At 45.2% G+C, this 21,852-nt stretch overlaps 1 protein-coding gene across 1 annotated transcript; it reads left to right on the top strand.

Annotated features, from left to right (window-relative positions):
• T265_05953 (hypothetical protein) lies at nt 1-21,326 on the top strand (the record flags this gene model as incomplete). Its single annotated transcript, XM_009171100.1, has 14 exons — nt 1-177; nt 210-318; nt 364-451; nt 496-583; nt 1,243-1,349; nt 3,393-3,555; nt 5,229-5,570; nt 7,157-7,630; nt 9,172-9,266; nt 13,942-14,418; nt 15,133-15,291; nt 15,500-15,662; nt 17,060-17,661; nt 18,746-21,326. 14 exons carry the CDS (start codon nt 24-26, stop codon nt 19,535-19,537), a joined length of 3,813 nt encoding a protein of 1,270 aa, XP_009169364.1.
• Nucleotides 21,327-21,852: the final 526 nt, after the last annotated feature.

Raw genomic sequence — 21,852 nt, 5'->3', positions numbered from 1 at the left:
ACACCATATATAGCAACGGAACTATGCAACCGAATACCGGTCCTCAATTATCTCAGGCGCACAACCCTGAACCAGATGTGGACTATGGCGATTGTGTCCAGGACGAAGGTGTGCCCGACGAGGAGATTCTGGGTAGTGATGATGACGAGCAAGAGGATCCAAGAGATTATTGCAAAGGCAAGTTGTTTGTGTTACATTGAATTTTTCAGGTGGTTATCATCCGGTAAAAATCGGCCAAGTGTACAACGGTCGGTACCATGTTGTACGTAAACTCGGTTGGGGCCATTTCTCCACCGTATGGCTTTGTTGGGATTTAAAGTGAGTGTTGTTGATCTTTTGTCATGCTTACACGGAAATTCACAGTATCAAGAGGTTTGTGGCAATGAAGGTGGTGAAAAGTGCCTTGCACTACACAGAGACAGCCATCGATGAGATTAAATTGTTAACATGCGTAGGTTGGGCTCCCGAACTAACGAGGCTTATTACCCTATCTAGGTTCGTGAATCAGCTCCGGAAGATCCTTTCAGAGATAAGACAGTGCAACTACTGGATGATTTCCGCGTGTCTGGAGTGAACGGACAACGTATCCTTTACACATTTCATGAATTTTTCCATTCATTCTCCTTTGGTACTTTTGCATATGTTCCTTGCGAATTCGAGGCATTTTTGTGCGTGCCCGGTCTTCGCACGCCGCTCCGCTCGTCTGCTTTTATACTTTGCTCGTATTCTGCCCAGTGCGATGGTGACTTCTGCACGTACAGCTTTTACGCTTGGTGATAAATTTCAGTATCAAATTTTGTTTGTTTGTTAGACCGTGTGACAAGCTGCTTGGTATTTTTTGTCACCGTTTTCAGGTTGCAATACAAGCGACCACCATCAGCAAATCCACTAAGATTAAACTGAAAGTTTTGCAAGCCAGCTCTTAATATTTTTTGATTGTTGGATGACTTCGGTCCGTCGTGTCACGCGTGCGCTATGAACGTAATGTGGCAATTCCAGACCAAAGTGCCTTGATGGGCTGGATCTACTTAACCTGATCGTTTCTCCAGTGTTATGACATCCAGACGACCAGTTTTATCTAACTCCTTGCAATGCGCAATGCTTTATCTGCTTGTTTGTAAGAGGATATGTTTTTGTTCACGCATACCTCCTGAGTTTTCCTCAGTGTCACTGCAGTTCAACACCTCAATTTCATTTTTGTCGGTTCACCGCACTTTCCTTGACGTTTTCATTCACTTCAAGATGTCTGCATGGTGTTTGAGGTACTTGGTCACAACCTACTGAAATTAATAATAAGATCTTCCTACCGTGGAATTCCTTTGGAGAACGTACGTTCCATCATCAAACAGGTGAGTTTATGCCATTGTGTGTTCACTCGCTCCCAGTATCCCTCCATTATTAGAAACATTGAATAGGTACGCTAAATGGGGTGCTTCAACCGTTGGGTCATGGATTAAAGCATGGTCATCTGATTGCGAGTTCCATACTGTAGTGTACCGAGTGAATTTCCGACTGTTTTGGTCGTGGCTGAGGCAACCTGACATTATGATAACCCAGGCAGTTTCGTGTTATCATGTACATGTACATGTACATTACGCGGCTTACAACTGAACCGCCTGTCTTTTTGTTTTACATCTGTAGTTGGGTTCCAATAATCATTTCCACTAGTTTGCCTGGTCGGGCTAATCCGGTCTTTCCATGGATAGTTTATGATTTAATCCTTTGATTGGCTACCCCACTCATGCGTACAAAGTCACGACTTCTGTGTGTGCTCGTCTACTCGGTCAATTGTGGAATCAATAAACAATATTTTGTTTAGGATATTGTAACCAGATCAACTGAATATTCCCTCCAAACGTCCTTGTTCAATCTACCTTCTTCTAGTTTACGTTGACTGGTGGATGGACTTACCCTTCATCTTTTAGTTCTTTAAGAGTACTAGTTTTAGGCTTCAGACATTTTCGCACTCGTGCTCTTTGTCTTAACCGCTTCCATTTTAATCCGTCTTACGGATCAGGTAATTGTGTTCATCTGAAATCCCCTGACTAATTGTGATAAATTATGTGGGACCCGGGAAAACTGAACACACGATACTCCCCCGGGGCAAATTCAGTCTTTTCAGTAGATGGGATGTTATTTTGAATCCGCAGATGGGTCCTGATGGCTCAGTGGAGCGCGAACTTACTGATTAGAAAGTCCGTGGTTCGAACCCGACCTCTGCATTTCAACTGTTTCTGTCTAGGCTTGGGCAATCTGGCAGTATTCCAGCCCTTGTGCTTCCTTCGTGTGGCATGGCAGGTAGGCACCGAAAGGGTGTTACAGCTGAACGATTATTATGTTATTTTACATCCTCAGGTGGATACAATTGATAATGGTGGTTGTGGTTCGACATCAAATCGTGATTGTCTTGGAATGCTCTGTTGATCCTTTTCTGGGAGTGGTTAATTTTAGGGAACCATTGCTACACGAAATACAAAGTACACAACCCCAATCTCCTTTCTGTCCCATGCTTTAATTTGTGACCGATCTCTCTGGTTTGAACACAGCTCACGCTTACTAGGTGCAGTTGTAAGGATTAATGGATTCCGGACTGTAACTCATACGTGTTAAGAAGTGACCATGTTGTTTCATAGAGGTTTGGTAAACAATCAGTGGATTAGGATAACGCTCCAGCGCTCACGATAAATCGCTCCATTCCTTCATTAGCTTTGACACAGGTACACCTTCTCTGGGTTCCAATATTCCACTGCACAGTGACAGCCATAGATCAGTAGAGATACGAGCAAGCACGTTTTGAGTGGGTGGTGCGTCAGTGTCTTTGACATCAACATCATTGGACCAAAGTTGCGTGGGGTAGGGGAACCAATTTCCGGTTAAAGATGATGATGAAGAGGATGACAAACGGTCATATAAGTTCGTACGAGTTTCATGGTCCGTCGTGTCGGATGCCCCATCTCTATGCGGGAGTCCAATCTTCCCAACCCCCCATGACTTTGCGTAATAGTCAGGGCGTGTATTCTTCAAGGTGAACTACTACATGACTTGTTCTTGTGTACTCTCACTCTTGTGTAGTGGGAAAGCAATTTCAAGCGTGTTTCGCGGTGTTCGTGTGGCCTTGTCTCGTATCAGTGATTACTGTTTTCAAGGTTCGGATCCCTCTTAAACCATTCCGTTGGATGTGATTCAACGTGCAGTGTCCATCTCGAGGGTTTATCTTGCGGGCTTCCAGCGTAAAAAGGCGCTTTTATGACTTTCTCATTCGAGGATGTTTTCTCAAGAGTACTATTACGTTCGGTTGCAAGTCGCGGACTGATTTCGGCTTCCATAATTTTACATACGACCCGGCTGCCTGATCGTTCCTAAGTTTCCGTTGCCTTCTTTCCCCTTGTCAGACGCTCCAAGGGTTACATTATCTCCACACAAAGTGTCAGATTATCCACACAGACATCAAGCCTGAAAACATTCTTGTCTGTGTCTCTGACTCACAAATCAGACGAATGGCGGCAGAAGCACTGGATGCCCAGAGGCGTGGTGTTCAGTTGTCCGGTTCAGCAGGTAAGTGGTTATTGATTCACAATTGTGAGGGAGACGTTAGAAAAGGCTGGTTAGGTAATTGGTCAGCAGTGAGACTTGACAGGCGAGGAATAATTCTATTCAGACAGGTGGCATCATCATCATCGACAGCGTGACATCAGTGTTCAATACCGAAGCTTCACTGCCGTAGACAGGTGGCAAATGCCAATAACTGAGCAGCAGTCCCCGCTTCCTTGCAATATGACTACAGAACCTATGAAATTAATTCATCTTGTTTCAAATGCTATGGGATCTTCGCGCAGTCTTCGTTGGGGTCCTTGTAATCCTTCGTGCATGTTTAGAAACCCTACAGGACGCGGCACGTAATCGTGCCCATTGATGGTCGTCCCGTCCATTCATAGCTTAGGTAGGTTTGTCTTTCGTCTCTTGAATTCATGTTGAATGAGGTTTTCAAAGGTAGCCAGTTTAGGCCCACTAATTACATCTCACTTCAGTATGATGTTTAGCTGCGTTGCTGTTCCAAAGTGTAGACACATTGTCCTCGATCGTTTTCCATATGAATGTGCTTGAACTGAGTCCCCACTCTCCCCCTTATTCCTATTCTTTACTAGGGCATCCTACCTTGCTGTTGTATGTTGCTTAAACACCAGCATTTTCCATCGATGATGATGAAAATCGATAGCTTCCTTAATTCGACACTCTGAGTCCCGTAAAAAATAACATTTTCGGTTTCGGAGTAATTCTGTCGGTTACACTGGCTACCAGGCTTTGGTGTAACTAATCTTTATCAAAATACACTCATTTGCATACCAATTCGGTTTGGCGAAAGACGTTGAATGAGGTTTTCAAAGGTAGCCAGTTTAGGCCCACTAATTACATCTCACTTCAGTATGATGTTTAGCTGCGTTGCTGTTCCAAAGTGTAGACACATTGTCCTCGATCGTTTTCCATATGAATGTGCTTGAACTGAGTCCCCACTCTCCCCCTTATTCCTATTCTTTACTAGGGCATCCTACCTTGCTGTTGTATGTTGCTTAAACACCAGCATTTTCCATCGATGATGATGAAAATCGATAGCTTCCTTAATTCGACACTCTGAGTCCCGTAAAAAATAACATTTTCGGTTTCGGAGTAATTCTGTCGGTTACACTGGCTACCAGGCTTTGGTGTAACTAATCTTTATCAAAATACACTCATTTGCATACCAATTCGGTTTTGGCGAAAGACTCACCTGGAACCCAGCTGAATTTCCCGTTTATGATGTTTTTAAGCAACTGAATGTGCTGCACCAGGCCACCTCATGTTTCAGTTGGTATGATAAGATATCGTGATACATGTACAGATGTAATACAATACTCATAAGGTTTCTGAAAGCTCTTCAACAGCCCATGGCCATCTTTGGCCGAAAAGTTTTCAGCAATCTTGTGAGTGGTGTATTATCCTCTATCAATTTTGTGATCCGTCTGTCCTTCAACTTACATATGCGAACTGGAGTTACTTACCGCACTACTTGGCGAATGACACTGCGTGTTGCCCAAGTGAGCAACCAAAGTAAGCCAGTAATTCTCGTTTTGGGGAAATTCAGATAACTGGCCGGTGTGTGTTTGTGGTGATTGACTATCCAAGCCCTCTTATTCGCTCCACACGACTGTTTCCAGTATGTCCAACCTTATGATCTCATGCTTATTTGCCAGTGAGCACCGCACCCAAGGAGACAGAGGTTGAAACAGGGAAAATGACGAAGAGCCGAAAACGCCGTCTTCGCCGCCAGCAACGCAAACAACAAGCACTACTTGAGCAGGAACTTGAAGAATTGGAGGAACTGGAAACACAAGAACACGAACGTCGACTACTCGATATGGGTTTGCTTCCAGGAGGGGACAAGCAAGATGATTGTGTTGATGGAAACGATGGGAGCGACGGTGAACAGAGCCCAAATGAACAACAGAACAGCACTTCGCAATCCGATGAACAAACTAAGACTGATGACAAGTCAAGGATGGCCTCACCTGGTTCCGTAAAAGCCATCAGTAAAGGTGAGTTTTTCCCCCTAAACAGTGGTTGTTGAGCTTATTCTGCATTCACCTTAATCCGTTTATCATTTATATACCCGCATTCTGATTGCAAACTTTGTTATTTATACCAACGTATCACTCCTACCCTTGACTGCACCTAGCCGGCCTCTGAGTTGTTTTCTTGAATCTCTGAGGATTACTCTATTTGTTTGGTCACGCTCATTTGTTGTGTTAGGAACTATGCCTTTCCCTTGTTGGCAAACAACTTTGGTAGTAATGACGCAAGTAAACTGTGCTGGTGTCCTGTTGTGGTGTGATTGACACTCTCGTACGTTGCATATTGTCGAATAGAATCCTCTCTAAATTCACCTGTTCGATTGCTTTTCCATTTGCTCTGTGAGTGCATATCGAACTAAACCTATTCGCGTGAGTCGATCTTCGTAGCTCGATCACTGTGAGAGATAGTAGGACCATTGTTTTCACTCACCAACCTTGCGCATAAAAATACCACTGCACACGCACCGTGCTTACCTGCACTCACAATAACGATAATCCCCATGGTGCAGTTTCGTTTTCAATCGATATTCATATCGATCCGTTGGTTCCCATGAGTCCTTCACGAGTTACAACGTAAGTTGAACGGTATGTGGAACAGGAGAGGACAGACAGCTGGAGTGAATGCTTTTGTGATATTTCAACTACTAACACGGTGATTTTGGTACGCTACCTTTTTACGGCCAAGGATGTATGCTTTTCGATTTTCTATCCCCCGATGTTGAGGATTGCCTGACATTTTTTAAAATTTCATCCGATGCGGTCACCGCCATAGCCTAAATCATATTGCTGGCTTGATCGTCTGTGACCAAACAACTGGTTGGTTGATATTCGAATTCGACGATTGATTTACAGTTTGTGCGGATGATTCCTCAAATGATGAAAGTAGGCTGGGCTCGGCGAACAGATCAACAACTGCTTAGCCCACCCGAACTAACGATATCCCACCAGTTGAGTGCGCTGACAGTTGTAGAATTATATCAACTCACTTGCGTTGAATGAATGGCATCCCTAATCTTGGACGATCTTGGTTATAGTCCACTTTCAGACCTTTCTATGGGCTTCTGTAGTTGTCCTTCACTGAAGACCGTGGTTCCACTATCGTCTTTAATTCGGTGACGGGCTTATCAGGCGATGCCTCGGTAGATTTTCTAGGTTCGCCCGTAGCAGTTGTGATACGACAAACTCTACCTTCATATGTCCACTAGCATCGGACAAGGGTTTTACTTAAATTGACGCAATTATATGACAGTCGAACACCAGCGCCCTGTACTGGCGTTGCTTTCAATGTTGATGGCATTGATGGCATCGTGGGTAGGTTCACGACCCCCGTTAACCAGGGATGTTCGTACTGTGAGGCGTTCAAGTCTGTTGGCTGCTTACCGTGCGTCTCACTCCAATCATAGTTTTCAGTCGTCCTGTTTTCTTGTACCCTTCGGATAGTGAAGACAATCAGTAACTGACTTTCCACTTCTTGCTTATTACGTGTTTCCTTTCCAAATATGACTTGTAAAAGGCTCCACCGTTTTGTTTCCATTTGCTCAACCTGTCAGTTGGAGCAGTTGTGGTTGGCACTGCGCGTGCAGTTGTCTCAGCTCTAGGCCTCGCCGCTTCTATCCCACTCAAAGCATGCAACACATTCAGAGACTTGAAGCCCGACGCGGATTGTGAATCAATACGCCCCGAAGCTAAGCAGCCTCGAACAGAGAATACCGACTCGATTAAGTTTCCAAGAGACTTTCAATCTCCTGCGGCCCTACTCCCGTTTACTCTATCAAGTCCCTTCCCGGTCGATTCTACTAGTCACGCTAAAATTCATAGTTCACCACCGTCACATGTTGCTAGCACATCCCGGCGGGGAAGAAAACGCGCCGCCACCACTTCAATGGGTTCGCCTTCGGCTGCATCTGAACCCTCTCGGTTGTCATCCTCGCAATCTCTGCTACGCCGCTCTTTATTATCCACGGGGATTGGTCCTTTGGCGGAATGTCTAAGGCAGAATCTACCATGGCCCTTCCGCCGTCGCAGTGAGTGCGCTGTCCATTTTGTATCAACTGCCCGTTCTTCATGGATGCTCATGGATTCTCCAACCTAGTTGAGGTCTCTCGATTTAACTCTTTGGCGGCCGTTGAACATTGCGCACAGAAGCAATTTCACACTTGATTTATCTCTCAGTCCGTGCGTGTTACCTCTTTTGCTCCATTGCTTTGGATTCACCTCTCTACCCAGCCATCATTGGGATTCGGAATCGACCTTGTGTGGACTTGGATGAAATCTATTCAGATACAGTTCGAGCGAGGCCAGTGGGATATATCTTCATGGGCGTGAACCTCCAATCACGACTAGGCGGATAATGGACACCTCCAGTCGAAATTGTTGAGTAGCTGCCAAGGCTTAAAAAGAGCCTACGAATTCGAGTTTAAATACGTGTCTCAATGCTTAGTTTACTGGAGCTTATGATGACCAGCACAGCTGGTATTAGATTCAGTACCCCTCTGGATGCTCCATTTGGAACAATATATTTCTGCTTTGACCGAAATCATCATTCGTCGGCGCCATGTAATGCGAGTAATCTGATCAGTTCCGACCTTAGCCATATACAACTCGACAAGTTTATTGTACCTAACCATACATGTGTCTTATTTTGCTGGCCTTCAGTTAGGGACCGCGCACGAACAATAATACTCACATGTATAGTACTGCATTACACTTTGTCTCCGTGAGTCTGCTTCAGTAGTACCCAATTAAGAGAATGATGGCCTTCAAGCTACACAGCATTAGTTTATTGGTCTTTAGTTACCAGGACTCGTCGTGTGATTCGCACGGAATTTATAGGATCGCGAAATGGGCTGTTTTGAAAGCCGCTTTATCTGTCAGTATGCATTTTTTCGTATATGACGGATGTAACTTATTCTGGAAAAGTCATTTTACCCGTTAGTTATCCGCAATTGTATTTAAAGTACCTGCTCTCCGTTCGGATTAGAAAAACTATATATGCGATTGGGTTAGAGGGATGGACAATAGTATCCGATATATTCTGGTGGGTATCATACACAACACAAGCCATTTTCACAGCTGCGCGTAAAGTGGGTTACACGATGATAATTTCAAAAATTGATTGTCAGTCTATCAAAATATTGCTGGTTCGGTTGTGTTTACCAGTGCTTCACCAGGTGGCCGTTGCTCAGTTCGCTGAGCTTGACAATTAGCTCGCAAGCGTTTGTCTCCAGTCGAGGAGACGTCATCAGTGCACAGTTGAGTGATTCCGAAATATTTGCAAGCTATCTACTAAGCTCGACGAACAGATCAACGGCCACCTGTATTTGAACAGAAGACCGTCCGTAATGGGTACGGTCTTACGACATTAGACACGATCTGGGTAGCTCAGTGGTTAAGGACCGACAGATGGTCCGTTGTTCGAACCTGTCATAGTATCTGTGAAGGCTTGCACAAGTGATCCTCTTATATGGGACGACGGATGCCTTCTTGCCTAGCTATTTTCCAGTGCCTTTTTCTAGGTTTGGTTAGTTCATGACCTGATCTCGTTGTTACATTTTTTACACTACAGGTTCTACCGGCGAGGCCTCAATACCGAGCAGTAAACAAAACGATGACGGTTCAGTGGACGATGAATGCAGTGGCACACCGGACCTAACTACTCAGGTTTGTAATACGATCTTGCGAGTGATATGTTTGGCTTAAGCACTTAACTTGCTGTATGGCGTTACTTTGCCCACCTTGGTTACTGAGTTCCTGAACCATCCCACACAACACCGGTTTGACTAGCGTTGATGAGTACTTTCCAGTTCTCGGTTAACAATTAACGCACTTAGTCAGGAGATGTCCCAACCTATAGTAGCTCACATGAGTCCTTTTCGCAAAGGTTGGTGTCTGGCGGAGATATCCACCCCCGCTCAAGGGTTTATGTTTGAGATGGATACCATTGGGTCTCGGTGTTAAGATACTTGCTTATCGAAACTCAATAGACATATGCCACACAGACCAATCGTTTTCCCCTTGGAACGGTTCTGAATGTGGCATGACAAATGGAATCGTTGCACGAGGCCTGAATCGCGTTTACTGATTTATTCCAGCTGTGGCAACAAAGTTTAACATGACAGTCGCATTCAGACTCATGTACAGACTGTTTTTGAATGGTTGTGAAGTTAGGCCTGTGCGTGAAGCGGATGAGACCTCTTCCGATATCTGACAGTCGGCATCTCAGAACAAAGCCATAAAGGCTTGTGACAACGAATCTGCAATGGCACAAACAGGAAACGAGTGTCCGGTCGTACAACGGCGAGTATTATTGAACAGTGTACCCAGCATCAAATTGCGATTACCTGAACGTGTTGGATCTGTCCAAAGATATCCTTACCTCTTCTTAGTTCAGACGATCATACATTTGTCCACGATATTACGGAAGGTCGGATGACTCAGTGGTTAAAGCGCGAATTTACTGAACCTTGGTTCGAACCCAACCTCTGCCTCTCGACTTCTCCCGTCTAGGTTTGGGCAACCTGGTTGTATCCCATCCTTCCTGCCTCCCTCTGGTGGCACCGAAAGAGTGCTACAGCTGAGCGATTACGGAAAGCCAACACTGTCGACGTGATTCGTTCCCTAGGCTGAACTACACATGGCCCTTCTTGTGCTTAGCTGAAAACGCCTCTCCATGTAATGTATTTTGGTAAATCTCAATGCCATTCTTGCCACCAGTTTCTATAAGAATAAATGAATGGTAATGATCGTTCGGCTGTAACACTGTTCGTGCCTAACTGCCGTGCCACTCGAAGGAATTACTAGGGCTGAATTATTTCCAGGTTGTCCAACATAGACAGGAGCAGTCTAGATGCCTGGTTCAGGTTTGAACCACGGATCTTCTGGTCAGTAAGTTCGCGCCCTAACCGCTGGACTTTCGAATTTCTATACAGGTAATCTTTTTGGTCGTTCGATCATGTCGACATCTCAAGGTTTAGATGATAGGCTAGCATCAGATCTTTTCTACTCTTTGTCCATTTCGGACTACAACTTTTCCTGGACCAAATGTGGTTGTGAGCCCCGGTGCTAAACATTATTTTTTGTTCGTTCCGTATTATGCGATCGTGAAGTTACAGACAAGGACAAACACTGCTTTCAGGAAATCCGTATTCTCAAAGTAAAGGCGGTAAAAATACATTTCGGTGCCGGACTTTCTTCACCACTTATTAAACAAATGCCTTACTGGTTGTCTGAATAAAAGTCTAGTATCTCAAGACGGAGCTTCGGAGTTTCAAACCCCACACGCCTCCTGTAGATCGGACGTGACACCTCCACAAGATATTGTGAGCTGCTTATGTTTAGCTTGTCATTCATGCTACGGTGTACAACACAGCGATCCCGGCACGGGGCGCGCGTCCAACCGCTGTCTTCTCGAGATCCGGCTAATTGACTTGGAGCCAATCAAAATGTCGCTTTTGACAACACTAGTTAGCTCATGAAGCCTGTATTTAATAAACCCGTGATCATGATCATGATTATCATCACGGCCGTTCCTGATGAACTGGCAAAGCATCGAAAAAATCGCTCATCGATTTCGAGATCATCCCTCCGAACTCTCGTATATTGAAAGAGATACCAAATGTGACGATGATCAACATCTATCTCTCTTGGACGTCGTGAAAGCGATGCTCATCGCTGATATTTCAGTGATCCGGTGCCAATTACTGAAGAGTCTAAGGTGTGACAAACCGATCGCGAATAACGAAAGACCGAGAGTCGCACACACTAGTAAGTGTTTGCTCCTTATTTCTTATTTACAGCTTTGTTGAAGGAAGTCAGGTATCAAAAGCTGGAATCAACCAGTCCCGCATTATCTGGGGGACTAGACACTGAGGAACAATTCAAGTGGTGTAAGGGCAACGCAGCCCGTCTATTGCAGACACTAGTTTTCATCTGTAACGGAAATAATTGGAATCTGAACTCGGAATGATATTGGGTTCCGACCACATGTACTGTAACCGGACTGGCCATTTTGGCCTATCGAACATCAACACAATGGACTTCATGGATGGAGTAAAAAATAGTTAAGCTGTAGCACCCTTTCGGTGTCCAACTGCCATGCCACCGGAAGATTGCACGAGGACTGGGATACTGCCAGCTTGTGCCCAAGCCTAGACAGGTGAAGCCAAGAGGCATAGGTCGGGTTTGAACCACGGACCTTCCGGTCAGTAAATTCGCACTCTAACCACTTGGACTATCTCGCCCGCGGGTGGAGACATACAGCTGAACGTTTTTACCAGGTTTTTCAATTTAAAAAAATAGCCGGTGAGCACCTTGTGCAACACCGCATGGCCTAAGCTTAGTCGGTCTACCGTTGAAGGTGCTCTAAGTTGATTGTATCGGTCTTGTTTGGATGACAAGAATGAAGTTGCTTGTCGACTGGGGAAGGGTGACTCTGTCCACGTCTGGTGCACGCGTGGTATCTGCTTCCGTCGAGAAGTTTCTAAGCCCTGTACAGTGCATATATTTCTAGCATGTTCCCGGACAGAAGCGGTGGCTGCTAGAAGTACCAGATAAACTAAAAGTTTGGTCAATCAGTGCACAACCATGTTGCATGTTTTTTTGCGGACAACCGCTCGTCAACGGCAGTGCAGCTTTTTACATCAGGGCTAAGTTAGTCGGACCACGTACTGAGTGTCAAAGCCATTCTGGTTCAATCGTTTATTGACTGGGGACAGCCGGTGCGTTGACATACCTTAACGCGGAAGCTCAGAGTGAATGCACTGACCAGCAAAGTTGGTCGCATTGCAGGCTGTAGCCTCTCTCAAAAGGGATATTCCGAATTGGATCTAGTGGAAACAGCGGACAATTAATGCTGAGAAGCTATTATCCCCCGATGGGTGAGGTTGTCGTTGCTCAATGGGTTATGTAAAGCCGCGTACTTCGTTTGCCCGACAGAACCTCACTCAAATATTTGGTGAACAGGAATGCTGTGAAGAGGGCCAAGCAATGAATTTACAGCGGAACTTGAAAATTCTGACCGGCACATTCAGTGGCTAGGTATCTGTCGTAGGTCCCGATGACACTCCCGAACAATGCACACAGAATGCTAAACATACTGAGAAATACTGTCTAATTACGTGATTCATGGTGATAGAGCCGCTGCGCTCCGGACGTAGTTATCCACAATTCACTAGTCAAACCGAACATTAGCGCATCTAACGTGTCACTTCCACCAAGTGTCCAAATAGGAGTAATGCAGTCTGTTGCTTCAATTGTTGGCTATTCATAGTGCTTGTCTATCCGCCACCGGTGAATAAGGAACTGTAGTGACTGAAATTACCCTAATCTTATATGGGCTTGCAGATAATGCACAGATCTGTGCGCACTTCGTCACAACCACTCGGAATCCGTATGTGTACGTGGTGACACCTGCATCAGCGATAGACGTCGCGTCGTAGCTATTCTGGAAGCCTTACCTAGCGTAATATCAGACACGTTACACATGCAGTCGTAATCCTTCGCAAGCAACGTCCGTGTGCAACTTTGTCTGGCCTAGTTAAAAGAGTGCGACTTCAGTGGTTGATGTTCTGTAGTCAACTAAACTAAATCCCTTCACACGTTCGTGGTTTACAGAATATTCTTAAGATCCGACTCTAACTGACTGCCTGGAGTTAGGCATTCGGACGGCGCTTGGATTCCATTGACCAACACTCACTTTGAGCGATGTGGCCATAGTTACCACACTCGTCCCTGTGGACGTATAATGACATACAGTTACTCTGGTGGACACATGTGTACGCCGGTCTCCCAAGAATTGAGCTTTCGATTACGTCTAAGATTTTCACTGGTAACTTGGACGCAATAGATATGACAATTTAGCCACTTTCCGGTCGGTCTTCTTCCTCATAGAGTATCCCTCAGTCGTGTGCCGGATGAAAGTGATGACATAGTAGCCATGTGGTTTGACAAGTGGATTGTAAACCCTCTTACCCGTATTCTAGTTCATCTTACTAGTTTCTTTCCTCTTCGATCAGTGCCCCCGGATAGGACACGAGTGGTGAGATACCATTAGGCGTGGCACACCCACTTAGGCGCGAGCATTGTTCATGAATGATCTCCAGTTATGCTCTCTTCTCTCCTGCCTCAGCAGCAGCGTATCCTAGATGAGTCCATTAGCACTATTCACGGGAGTCACTTTGTGACTGGACTTATTAGGTGATCACACCCTATGTATGACTGCTCCCTCCATGTGTTCTCGATCGTCGGTGAGCTAGACTAGCAGGTGAACCCACTGTGCCTTTGGTACATGGTTTATTGCTGACAATGATGCAATGTTCATCATTTTTCTCCCGGATAGAGGCCAATAGAAACTGATGAGGATTCCACGGGAGTACAGCTTCGTCGACGTGTTAAACAGTTACCAGATCATTCTGGTGCAGCAGACAATGTGGATCACACTAACCTCGCCTCAGTTACCGAGCCACAGAAGGCTTCTTCGGCCACTGGAGATCGTGGTTCCATAATCGTGCAGCCTGAAGGTCTATTAGCCGCTACAGCAGCTGCAATGACCACTGATTTGCAGGCCCCCAACGCTATATCTCGTACCGAGAATGGGATAAAAAAGAATACTCTCTCACAACCGGCTCCATCACCTCCATCACCTCGCGATTCGAACGAAAACAAAGAACCGTTGGGTGGTTCAACGAATAGCAGCCACCCGAAGCGCTCTAGCCTTGTACTACGGCCGAATGGAGCATCTGGAGCGAATTCGCTGGATAAACGGCGGTCACTTTTGTTTGAACCTGTCGTAACTGAGCCAGACCCCAGCAAAGAGGTGAGCTTTGTTCTCCTCTGTAGGGTTACCAATGTGCCTAAGTTTGTGTAGTACGGTCCATTATTTTGACTCGTCATAACTTCAATCTGATATGCCTGGTTATCATTTCGAAATCTGTCAAATTCCATTAATACTATTTCCTGGCGACTTTAAAAGGATACTACAAGTAATGTCTAGACTTGCACTTAAAATCACATACAAATTGCGTACATTTATGTTTATTCCTCATAGAGGAAGATCATTCTAATAGCACTGGCTGTGCGTCCCTTCCCAACTCCAAACTCCCCTGCCAGTTCATCAGCATTATCGCTTTTCTCACATGGTTTATTTCACTGGCATTCTGTAACCTTGTGTAGTTGTGTGTATTGGTGAGTGATCACTGAGTGTTGATGGGGAACGTCTCGCAACGAAATGGCTGGTCAGTCGGTTGCCCCATTTCAAAGTACTTATACTTTATTTGATTTGCGCTGTGATGTTCTTTCAGCGGTTGTTTTGGATGGATCGGACAGTACAAACCATCTTCTGACCTTATACAATGTGTAAGATCTTGCAGCATGGACAGGTCATTCTTACAGCTTGTTTGTTTTTGTGTATGCTTAAATTAATGAATTCATGATCAGTGTATTTTTTTACAGTGTGCGCCTTCACAATGCCGGTTTACCATCGTGAAGTCTCGAATTTGTCGTCATCTCATCTCTGACTTAATCTTTATAGGTTTGCAAAATCGATGTGAAGATCGCTGATTTGGGAAACGCCTGTTGGACTTACCGGCATTTCACTGAGGATATTCAAACTCGCCAATATCGGGCACTTGAAGTGCTAATTGGCGCTGGCTACGGACCTCCAGCGGACATTTGGAGTACAGCGTGTATGGTAAGTGGGTGTTTCGTATGTAGGTCAATATCACACCATAACGTTCGTAACACTGAATTGCGGCAAATCCAGGTAGTCGTGTTACAAACGTCTCTTAACCAAGACTCGACTGTGTACTGACGAAGTAGGTCTTTTACTTTCATTTATGATAAGCCTACGCGCTCATGGGACGTGTCTGATGATCGCTTGCCACCCCTTTTCTTCGTAGGCTTTCGAATTGGCCACCGGGGATTATCTGTTCGAACCACATTCGGGAGAGGATTACACTCGTGATGAAGACCATTTGGCACATATTATCGAGTTACTGGGCCCTATTCCTCGGAATCTCGCATTGTCAGGCAAATATTCACGGGAATACTTTGACAAACGGGGTGAGTATATTCTCGGATTTTATTGTTGCATCTGTGTTGCCTTTCTCGTCCTCAAGATTCACCTACACTCCATGTGCTGTCCTCATTTCCTTGCAACCTACACAAGCCACAGGTTCGTTCAGGCTAGACAGGATGTATATCTCAGTGGAAAAGTTGTCTTTTTTGTTTCCGCCCACTGTTCTCCATGTGTTATTTCAGGGAGTTGTCGGCGATCTGGTCTTGCATTCGTGTGCTCCCATGCCACAAGACACAAAATTACATACATCCTTGGGTCCCTGATACGAGGAAGTGCGAAAAAGTTCTCGGCCTGACCTAGTTATTGGAATTCGAGACTTATCGCGCAACCATGACCGAAAGTAGTTTTCATTTATAACTTCAAATACCGGATATCGAAGTGTGATACTGTTTTCACTTTGTATAAAACCACCGGGTTAATCATACCAAAAATATGTGGGAATTTCACTTTACGCAGCAGTCGTGAAATTTCTATTCCTGTAGATTAAATACTCAAACATTCGGTGACAAACGTCAATTTAACCCGACTGTTAGCTTTCACCGAGAGAATGCAGCACGGTCGGGAAGACCTCAAACAGTTTCAACTGAACTAGCTGACGAGATCCATAACGTGATTCTGGTAGGTCGTCGAACACTAGTGAACTTTATTGAGGAACCATTTACGATATCCAGGAGCCATATGAGGTTCGTAATCTATAAGCGGGCTTGGTATGCAAAAACTGTCAGCCACGTGGGTATCCAAGTGTTTGAATAATGAGGAAAGAAGTGAACACTTCCAATTAAATTTTACGACATTTCCAGTAGGATGTCGCTAACACGGTTGCTTCTGCTGGTGAAACAATGTTACGTTAGGGTAAGCAGTACTCAGATACTCTATGCTCTAAAGAACTTATGATCCAAGTTCGCTGAAATGAAAAGCGGAACAACCACCCCACCCACAGACCTCAGAAATTGTAGATATGCTGACGAATTCGGGGTCTGGTCGTCACCTATTTGGCCTTGCTCCATCTGCAATCTTGAAAACAGTCTGCAAGGACGCCATTTTCTTTACTGATACGAAGCTGATTGCGTCAAGGATGCGATGTTTTAGCGACCACACTCGTTTTTCGAAGAACGAATTCTTTCAAGTGGAATAACGTGAATATTCGGTGGCTTCGTGTCCTTTCCCTCTAGATCATACTGGAAACTTTTCAGTACTCCCTCATAGCTGTTTTTACTGTGCAATCTCTGTCTTTCAATCACTCAAACAGGGTGCGAACACGCACACTGACTAACAGATTGTGTGGTTTTCGGCGTAATCGCTGAATTTAGCTTTTACTTGGGGATTGAATGAATTCTTCGGATGCAATCCTACATAAATATTTTTGACGTTTACCTCATAGCTTGTTTGCGACACATTCGGAGATTAAAGCCTTGGAGTCTGTTCAATGTGCTCACGGAAAAATACGACTGGCCTCCAAACGAAGCAATGCAGTTCACTAGTTTCTTAGAACCGATGCTTGCATATGATCCAAATGAACGGGCAACGGCATGGGACTGTCTACAGCATCCGTGGATCACAGGCGAACCATTTCCTTCGACTTTACCAGATCATGTAGCCGGTCGCTTGCCTTATGGTGTTCCTTTTTCCGATGGTCTACTTGGTGATGTTCTTTCAAATCCAAACCCCTATTACTCTCAGAGAAGTGGAGGATTAATGGTTGTCCCTGGTTCAATCGAAGCCGCTTCTGCGTCGATGTACTGCAACAACCATCCTCCCTACGTTGGGATGCATGATGTCCCCCCTTCCGATCGGTCCTTTAGCTATATTGCACCTGAACTTATGCCTGGAACAGCTGCCTTTGGTCCCGATGTGTCTATCAACAATCCCAGGCTTATAACTGTCCCGGAATCAGCCAACTCGATAGGACCTCATTTTCCGCCATGGGTTGCGAAATCCGGTCACCCTGATGATGGCGATGTATTAATTGCCAATGACATCGAGGTGAGTGTGAACCGTTTTTTCTGTGCTCCTATATTCATTCACTAGGTCACTTCCTCTGCAGCCAACTTGAAGGTGCCTGTCTGAGGATTCGAGCTCAAGTCGTCGAAACTGAAGTCCGCGATGGACAACCCACGCCCAGTTTTTTATAAGAGTGCTCAATTCATAACCATACTGTCCTTGTGGGAATAGTCTTCAAAGGTTTTTTTTCCAAATCTCGGTGGTAAAAGCGAGAAACTGAAAGTTGACCTTTGTGGGGATAGTTGTTTATATGCATATATATATATATATATATATATATATATATATGGTTGGTACACGAAAAAAAACTTGACCATTGACATTAGTTTATTCACAAACCACCTACTCAATGTTTGTGCGGAGCCGAATGTGACGCTACGTTCAAGCTACTAGTGCTGGTGTAAACGTGAGGGAATACGGCCGGCGGGCAAACACGCATAGCTCTTCTGAGATCCATCACTTGGTCCAAACATGATAGCGTAACACTGAGTACGAGCACCAGCTTTCACACCAAGATGCTAGCCTCATCCGTCAGTTTCTCCTAATTTCAACGGAATACCGCACTTCCGACAGCCAGCTTGCTGTAACAGTGCTTTCTGGAAAATACCCATTCGGTAGACACGTATGGTCAGGCGAAAAACACATTAGTTCAAATTGCTATTGGTACTGTCATCTCACACCGGCTTGTCTGATTCCGTCAGGCATGTGCGCCCGCGATTTGCGCAGATCCGGCGGTTCTGCTCGACATTGTACGACCGTTTGAAATGGTAGCGCACGTGTTTTCTAGTACGTTGTGCTTCAAATCACTTCTGCGGATGGCAGTACCAGACCGCCCTGTAATATATATATATATATATATATATATATAATGGTTGGGGTATCTGATTGTGACAATTTCGAGCCTATACTGTAAACGTGACACGTATATGCATTAATCGACTTTATGCAGCGCGTATAGGCACTTTACTGTTTCTTCACAGCTGTCTGTCTGTTGGCATTTTGTTTTGTTCAACTGACGTGCATCTAATCTTGCGAATTAAGTATATGTTTTCTCATATTCCTTCAGGCTACACACATGGGAAGCTATGTACCTAATATACCGGATTTAAGTCCTGTCCCCACCGACGAAGATTACGATGAGGACGAAGACGATGATTCCAAAGATGAAGATTATGAAGACGAAGGTGACGATGATGTACTTGCAGGCGACGATCTTTATAACCGTCATTATTACGAACACCTCCAAAGCAATCTGTCTGGCTATCCGCTGGGATATCCTGATGGTGGTGGCGCTGGTGCTGCTCCGTCGCACTCACGTATGCCGGACGCGGTTGCTATGGCAATGGCATGTGGACTGTCCCCAAGTCGAGCAGCAATCATGGCTTATGCGGCAGAAGCCCTTGGTCCGGACACCGTGTGGGCGGGTTTAGCGGCGGCCAGAAAACGACACCAGGAACGCCTTCAAAGAGAGGAGCAAATTCAACAACCTCCCAAACCTATCAACCAGGACTCCCCGCCATTGGGTGAGTCGCATACTTCTACACCGTCCATGAATACTGCGGAAAGTTTCCCTGACAGTCATCAGGGCTTGAGTCAAATTGATTCCGAAATATCTACGCAGATGTCCCAAATCCAACAGCCCAATGGACATGACGATGACGATAATTCAGCCTACCTCTCCACTACTCCTGGACCGCACTCAAATGCGGAATCACCTAGCAACCCTGGTCCTGATTCCCAAAGGTTCTCTCCTGACAAGGATCGTGGTCGGTGCGATTCTGACGTCGCACAGGAGGCCTCAAGTTCCCTTACATCAGCCCCTTTCGCTGAACCAACAAAGACGGTGGCAGAGGCGTAGCCATCTCTCCAGCGCTTTCATCATCTTTTCAGCTATTCATTCTTCTATTGGTTGTGGATGAAATTTCCAGATGCTGTGTGCACCCATCGCTATTTGGCCTCCCTCCAACAGACTTGTTACTTCGGCGGTCAGCTGCACTTGATGAGACGCTCGTTTCCCATGCTGTTTCCTTCTATCTGGAGAACCCATTATCACAAATCTGGAATGTTGTCACGTTCCACTTTAATTTGGCGTATATCTGGGCAATCCTACCCGTGCTCCTTTCCTCAGCAGCTCTAGCCTCACGTTTTTTCCAGTTGTGCCATGGTGCGAGCTCAACATATCGCTAGCCAGCCTATCCCATCTAGTCCACAGCATAACCACCCAATTGTGTGCCAGTTAGGCCTAAAGAGCTCCCTCATAGTGATGGTTCTTCGCACTTGGAACGTCTCCCGGTCAGATATATCTTGATTTACGATCGGAGTATCATCTCATTCAGGTCGTTATCAAGTTATCCCCCCTGGTTTTGACGTTGTTAATTTTATTCTTCGGTATCCAGACATGCCCCTATCTCCATTTTACCAACTCGCCGGTTTGGCCAAACTTTATCCTATTAGCACTAGGCGGATTCAGTGACACCGTCTAGAACTATGCACTATACACACCACAGCATGTTTTATATGATCGACTCGATCTAGGTTGTCTCCGTGTGATAAGTGATCTCAAACTGACATCCTGTTGCTGCTCAGCTTCCCTGTTCTCCCATCTTTTCACTGGTTAGCCTCCCGCATATCCTCGTGATTCCTGTTCGAGGTTTCGTCGCGAATTTGTGCTTCCGTTGCTCGAACCAAATTTTGTAAATATCCGGACTATTAACTTCTTGTCATCCTCTCTCACCAGCACTAACACCGTTTACAATTGTTGTTGCCATCGTTATATGACCAATGGATGATACCTATATTGCGCATGCCAGTGGACTAGTAGTGTCCGGTTGATGTTTTTGTGATCAGTCTTTTTCCACACAGACACACGCCATTCGGATGTGGTTTATTTTAACTTTGGTCATGTCGAACTCATCATCTTGCCTGCACTCATACAAACATGAACACAGCTGATGCCGGTATGCTTTCTTTTTCCCGAACCCCTCTCCTGACCCTACTCACCATAAGTATGAGGGCATTTGCGCCCATTTCACCCGTCCGCTGTTTATATCCGAAACGCCAGCCCAGTTTGTACACACGAGAGTTGTTCCATTAGGCCTATTACCATTTCTTCTCCACTTAATTCTTTCTCTACTCATGATGCATTTTGGTGTTTACACACGCCGAGGAACCTCAACTTTAGACCTGAGGGTTACCGTTTCCGACGTGAATTTACCCATCTTCCGCCTGCTGTCATATTCGGTTCTGTGCTTACTTCTCTAGCCTCTTTCTCTCTGTTCACTCGCCGTTCGCGCCATTATCATTGGTTTTCACCAGTACACCACCCCCTCCTAAACGCCTTTGAACTGCCAGTGCATGATCTGTTTTCTTCGGTGAGAACGGGGATTCTTGACACATTATTGTCAGTCTTCGTCCTCCAAACGGGCTGATCGCGGTTAGTCGGCAACCATGACTTGCCGTGTATCCGCGCGCAGGATTCATCGACTTTTGTGACTGACATTTGTTTCTCTCCCCCTGACTCGTTCTCTGTCCATTATTGCTCCTCTTGTCAGATTTGTAAATGAGTTTGCTTGTGCATTTTAGTTGACCAATTATTCAATGATCCGTTCGAATAGATGACTTCTCTACGGCATGAAGGTTGCAACGCGTAAATGGTAAGTTGTCAATCTCGTGACCATCATGAACTCGATTCCGTTCGGTTTATTGCTAAAGACCCACATAAGTACCGATTTCCGTCATAGTCCGAAATGTCGCCCTACCAAGCCAGAAAACCAACAGTTTACCACGATTTCAGCCAATGTTCTACTTGCCCTGATTTGATCTGCCCGCTAATATGGTTTCACGCAATGCCAGAATTTATCGCTTTACTAATTATTCGTAATTATTGGTGGAAAAGCAAAGGATACTGGGCAGCTGTTACGCTGCAGCTTATCTCTGATATTATTAAACTCGGTTACTTTAAGGTTTCATCAAAAGTTATTACTTTAACTCTATTAATCAGTGAGTTCTCAAAAATTTGTTTCGTGCTCAAGAGCCGGCACGCAAAGTCCGTAATAAGTCGATTCAGACGTACGTCAGAAACTTTCTCGTTGTTTCTAACAAGACAATTCCCAAAGCTGAGGAAAGTCTGTACTTTCAAATCCTCAGGTAAAGCTTCCCGTCCCTATGAGTGTT

Source organism: Opisthorchis viverrini (genome assembly GCF_000715545.1).
Source record: "Opisthorchis viverrini unplaced genomic scaffold opera_v5_118, whole genome shotgun sequence".
NCBI lineage: Eukaryota > Metazoa > Platyhelminthes > Trematoda > Opisthorchiida > Opisthorchiidae > Opisthorchis > Opisthorchis viverrini.
This window is presented reverse-complemented; position numbering and strand designations above follow the sequence as displayed.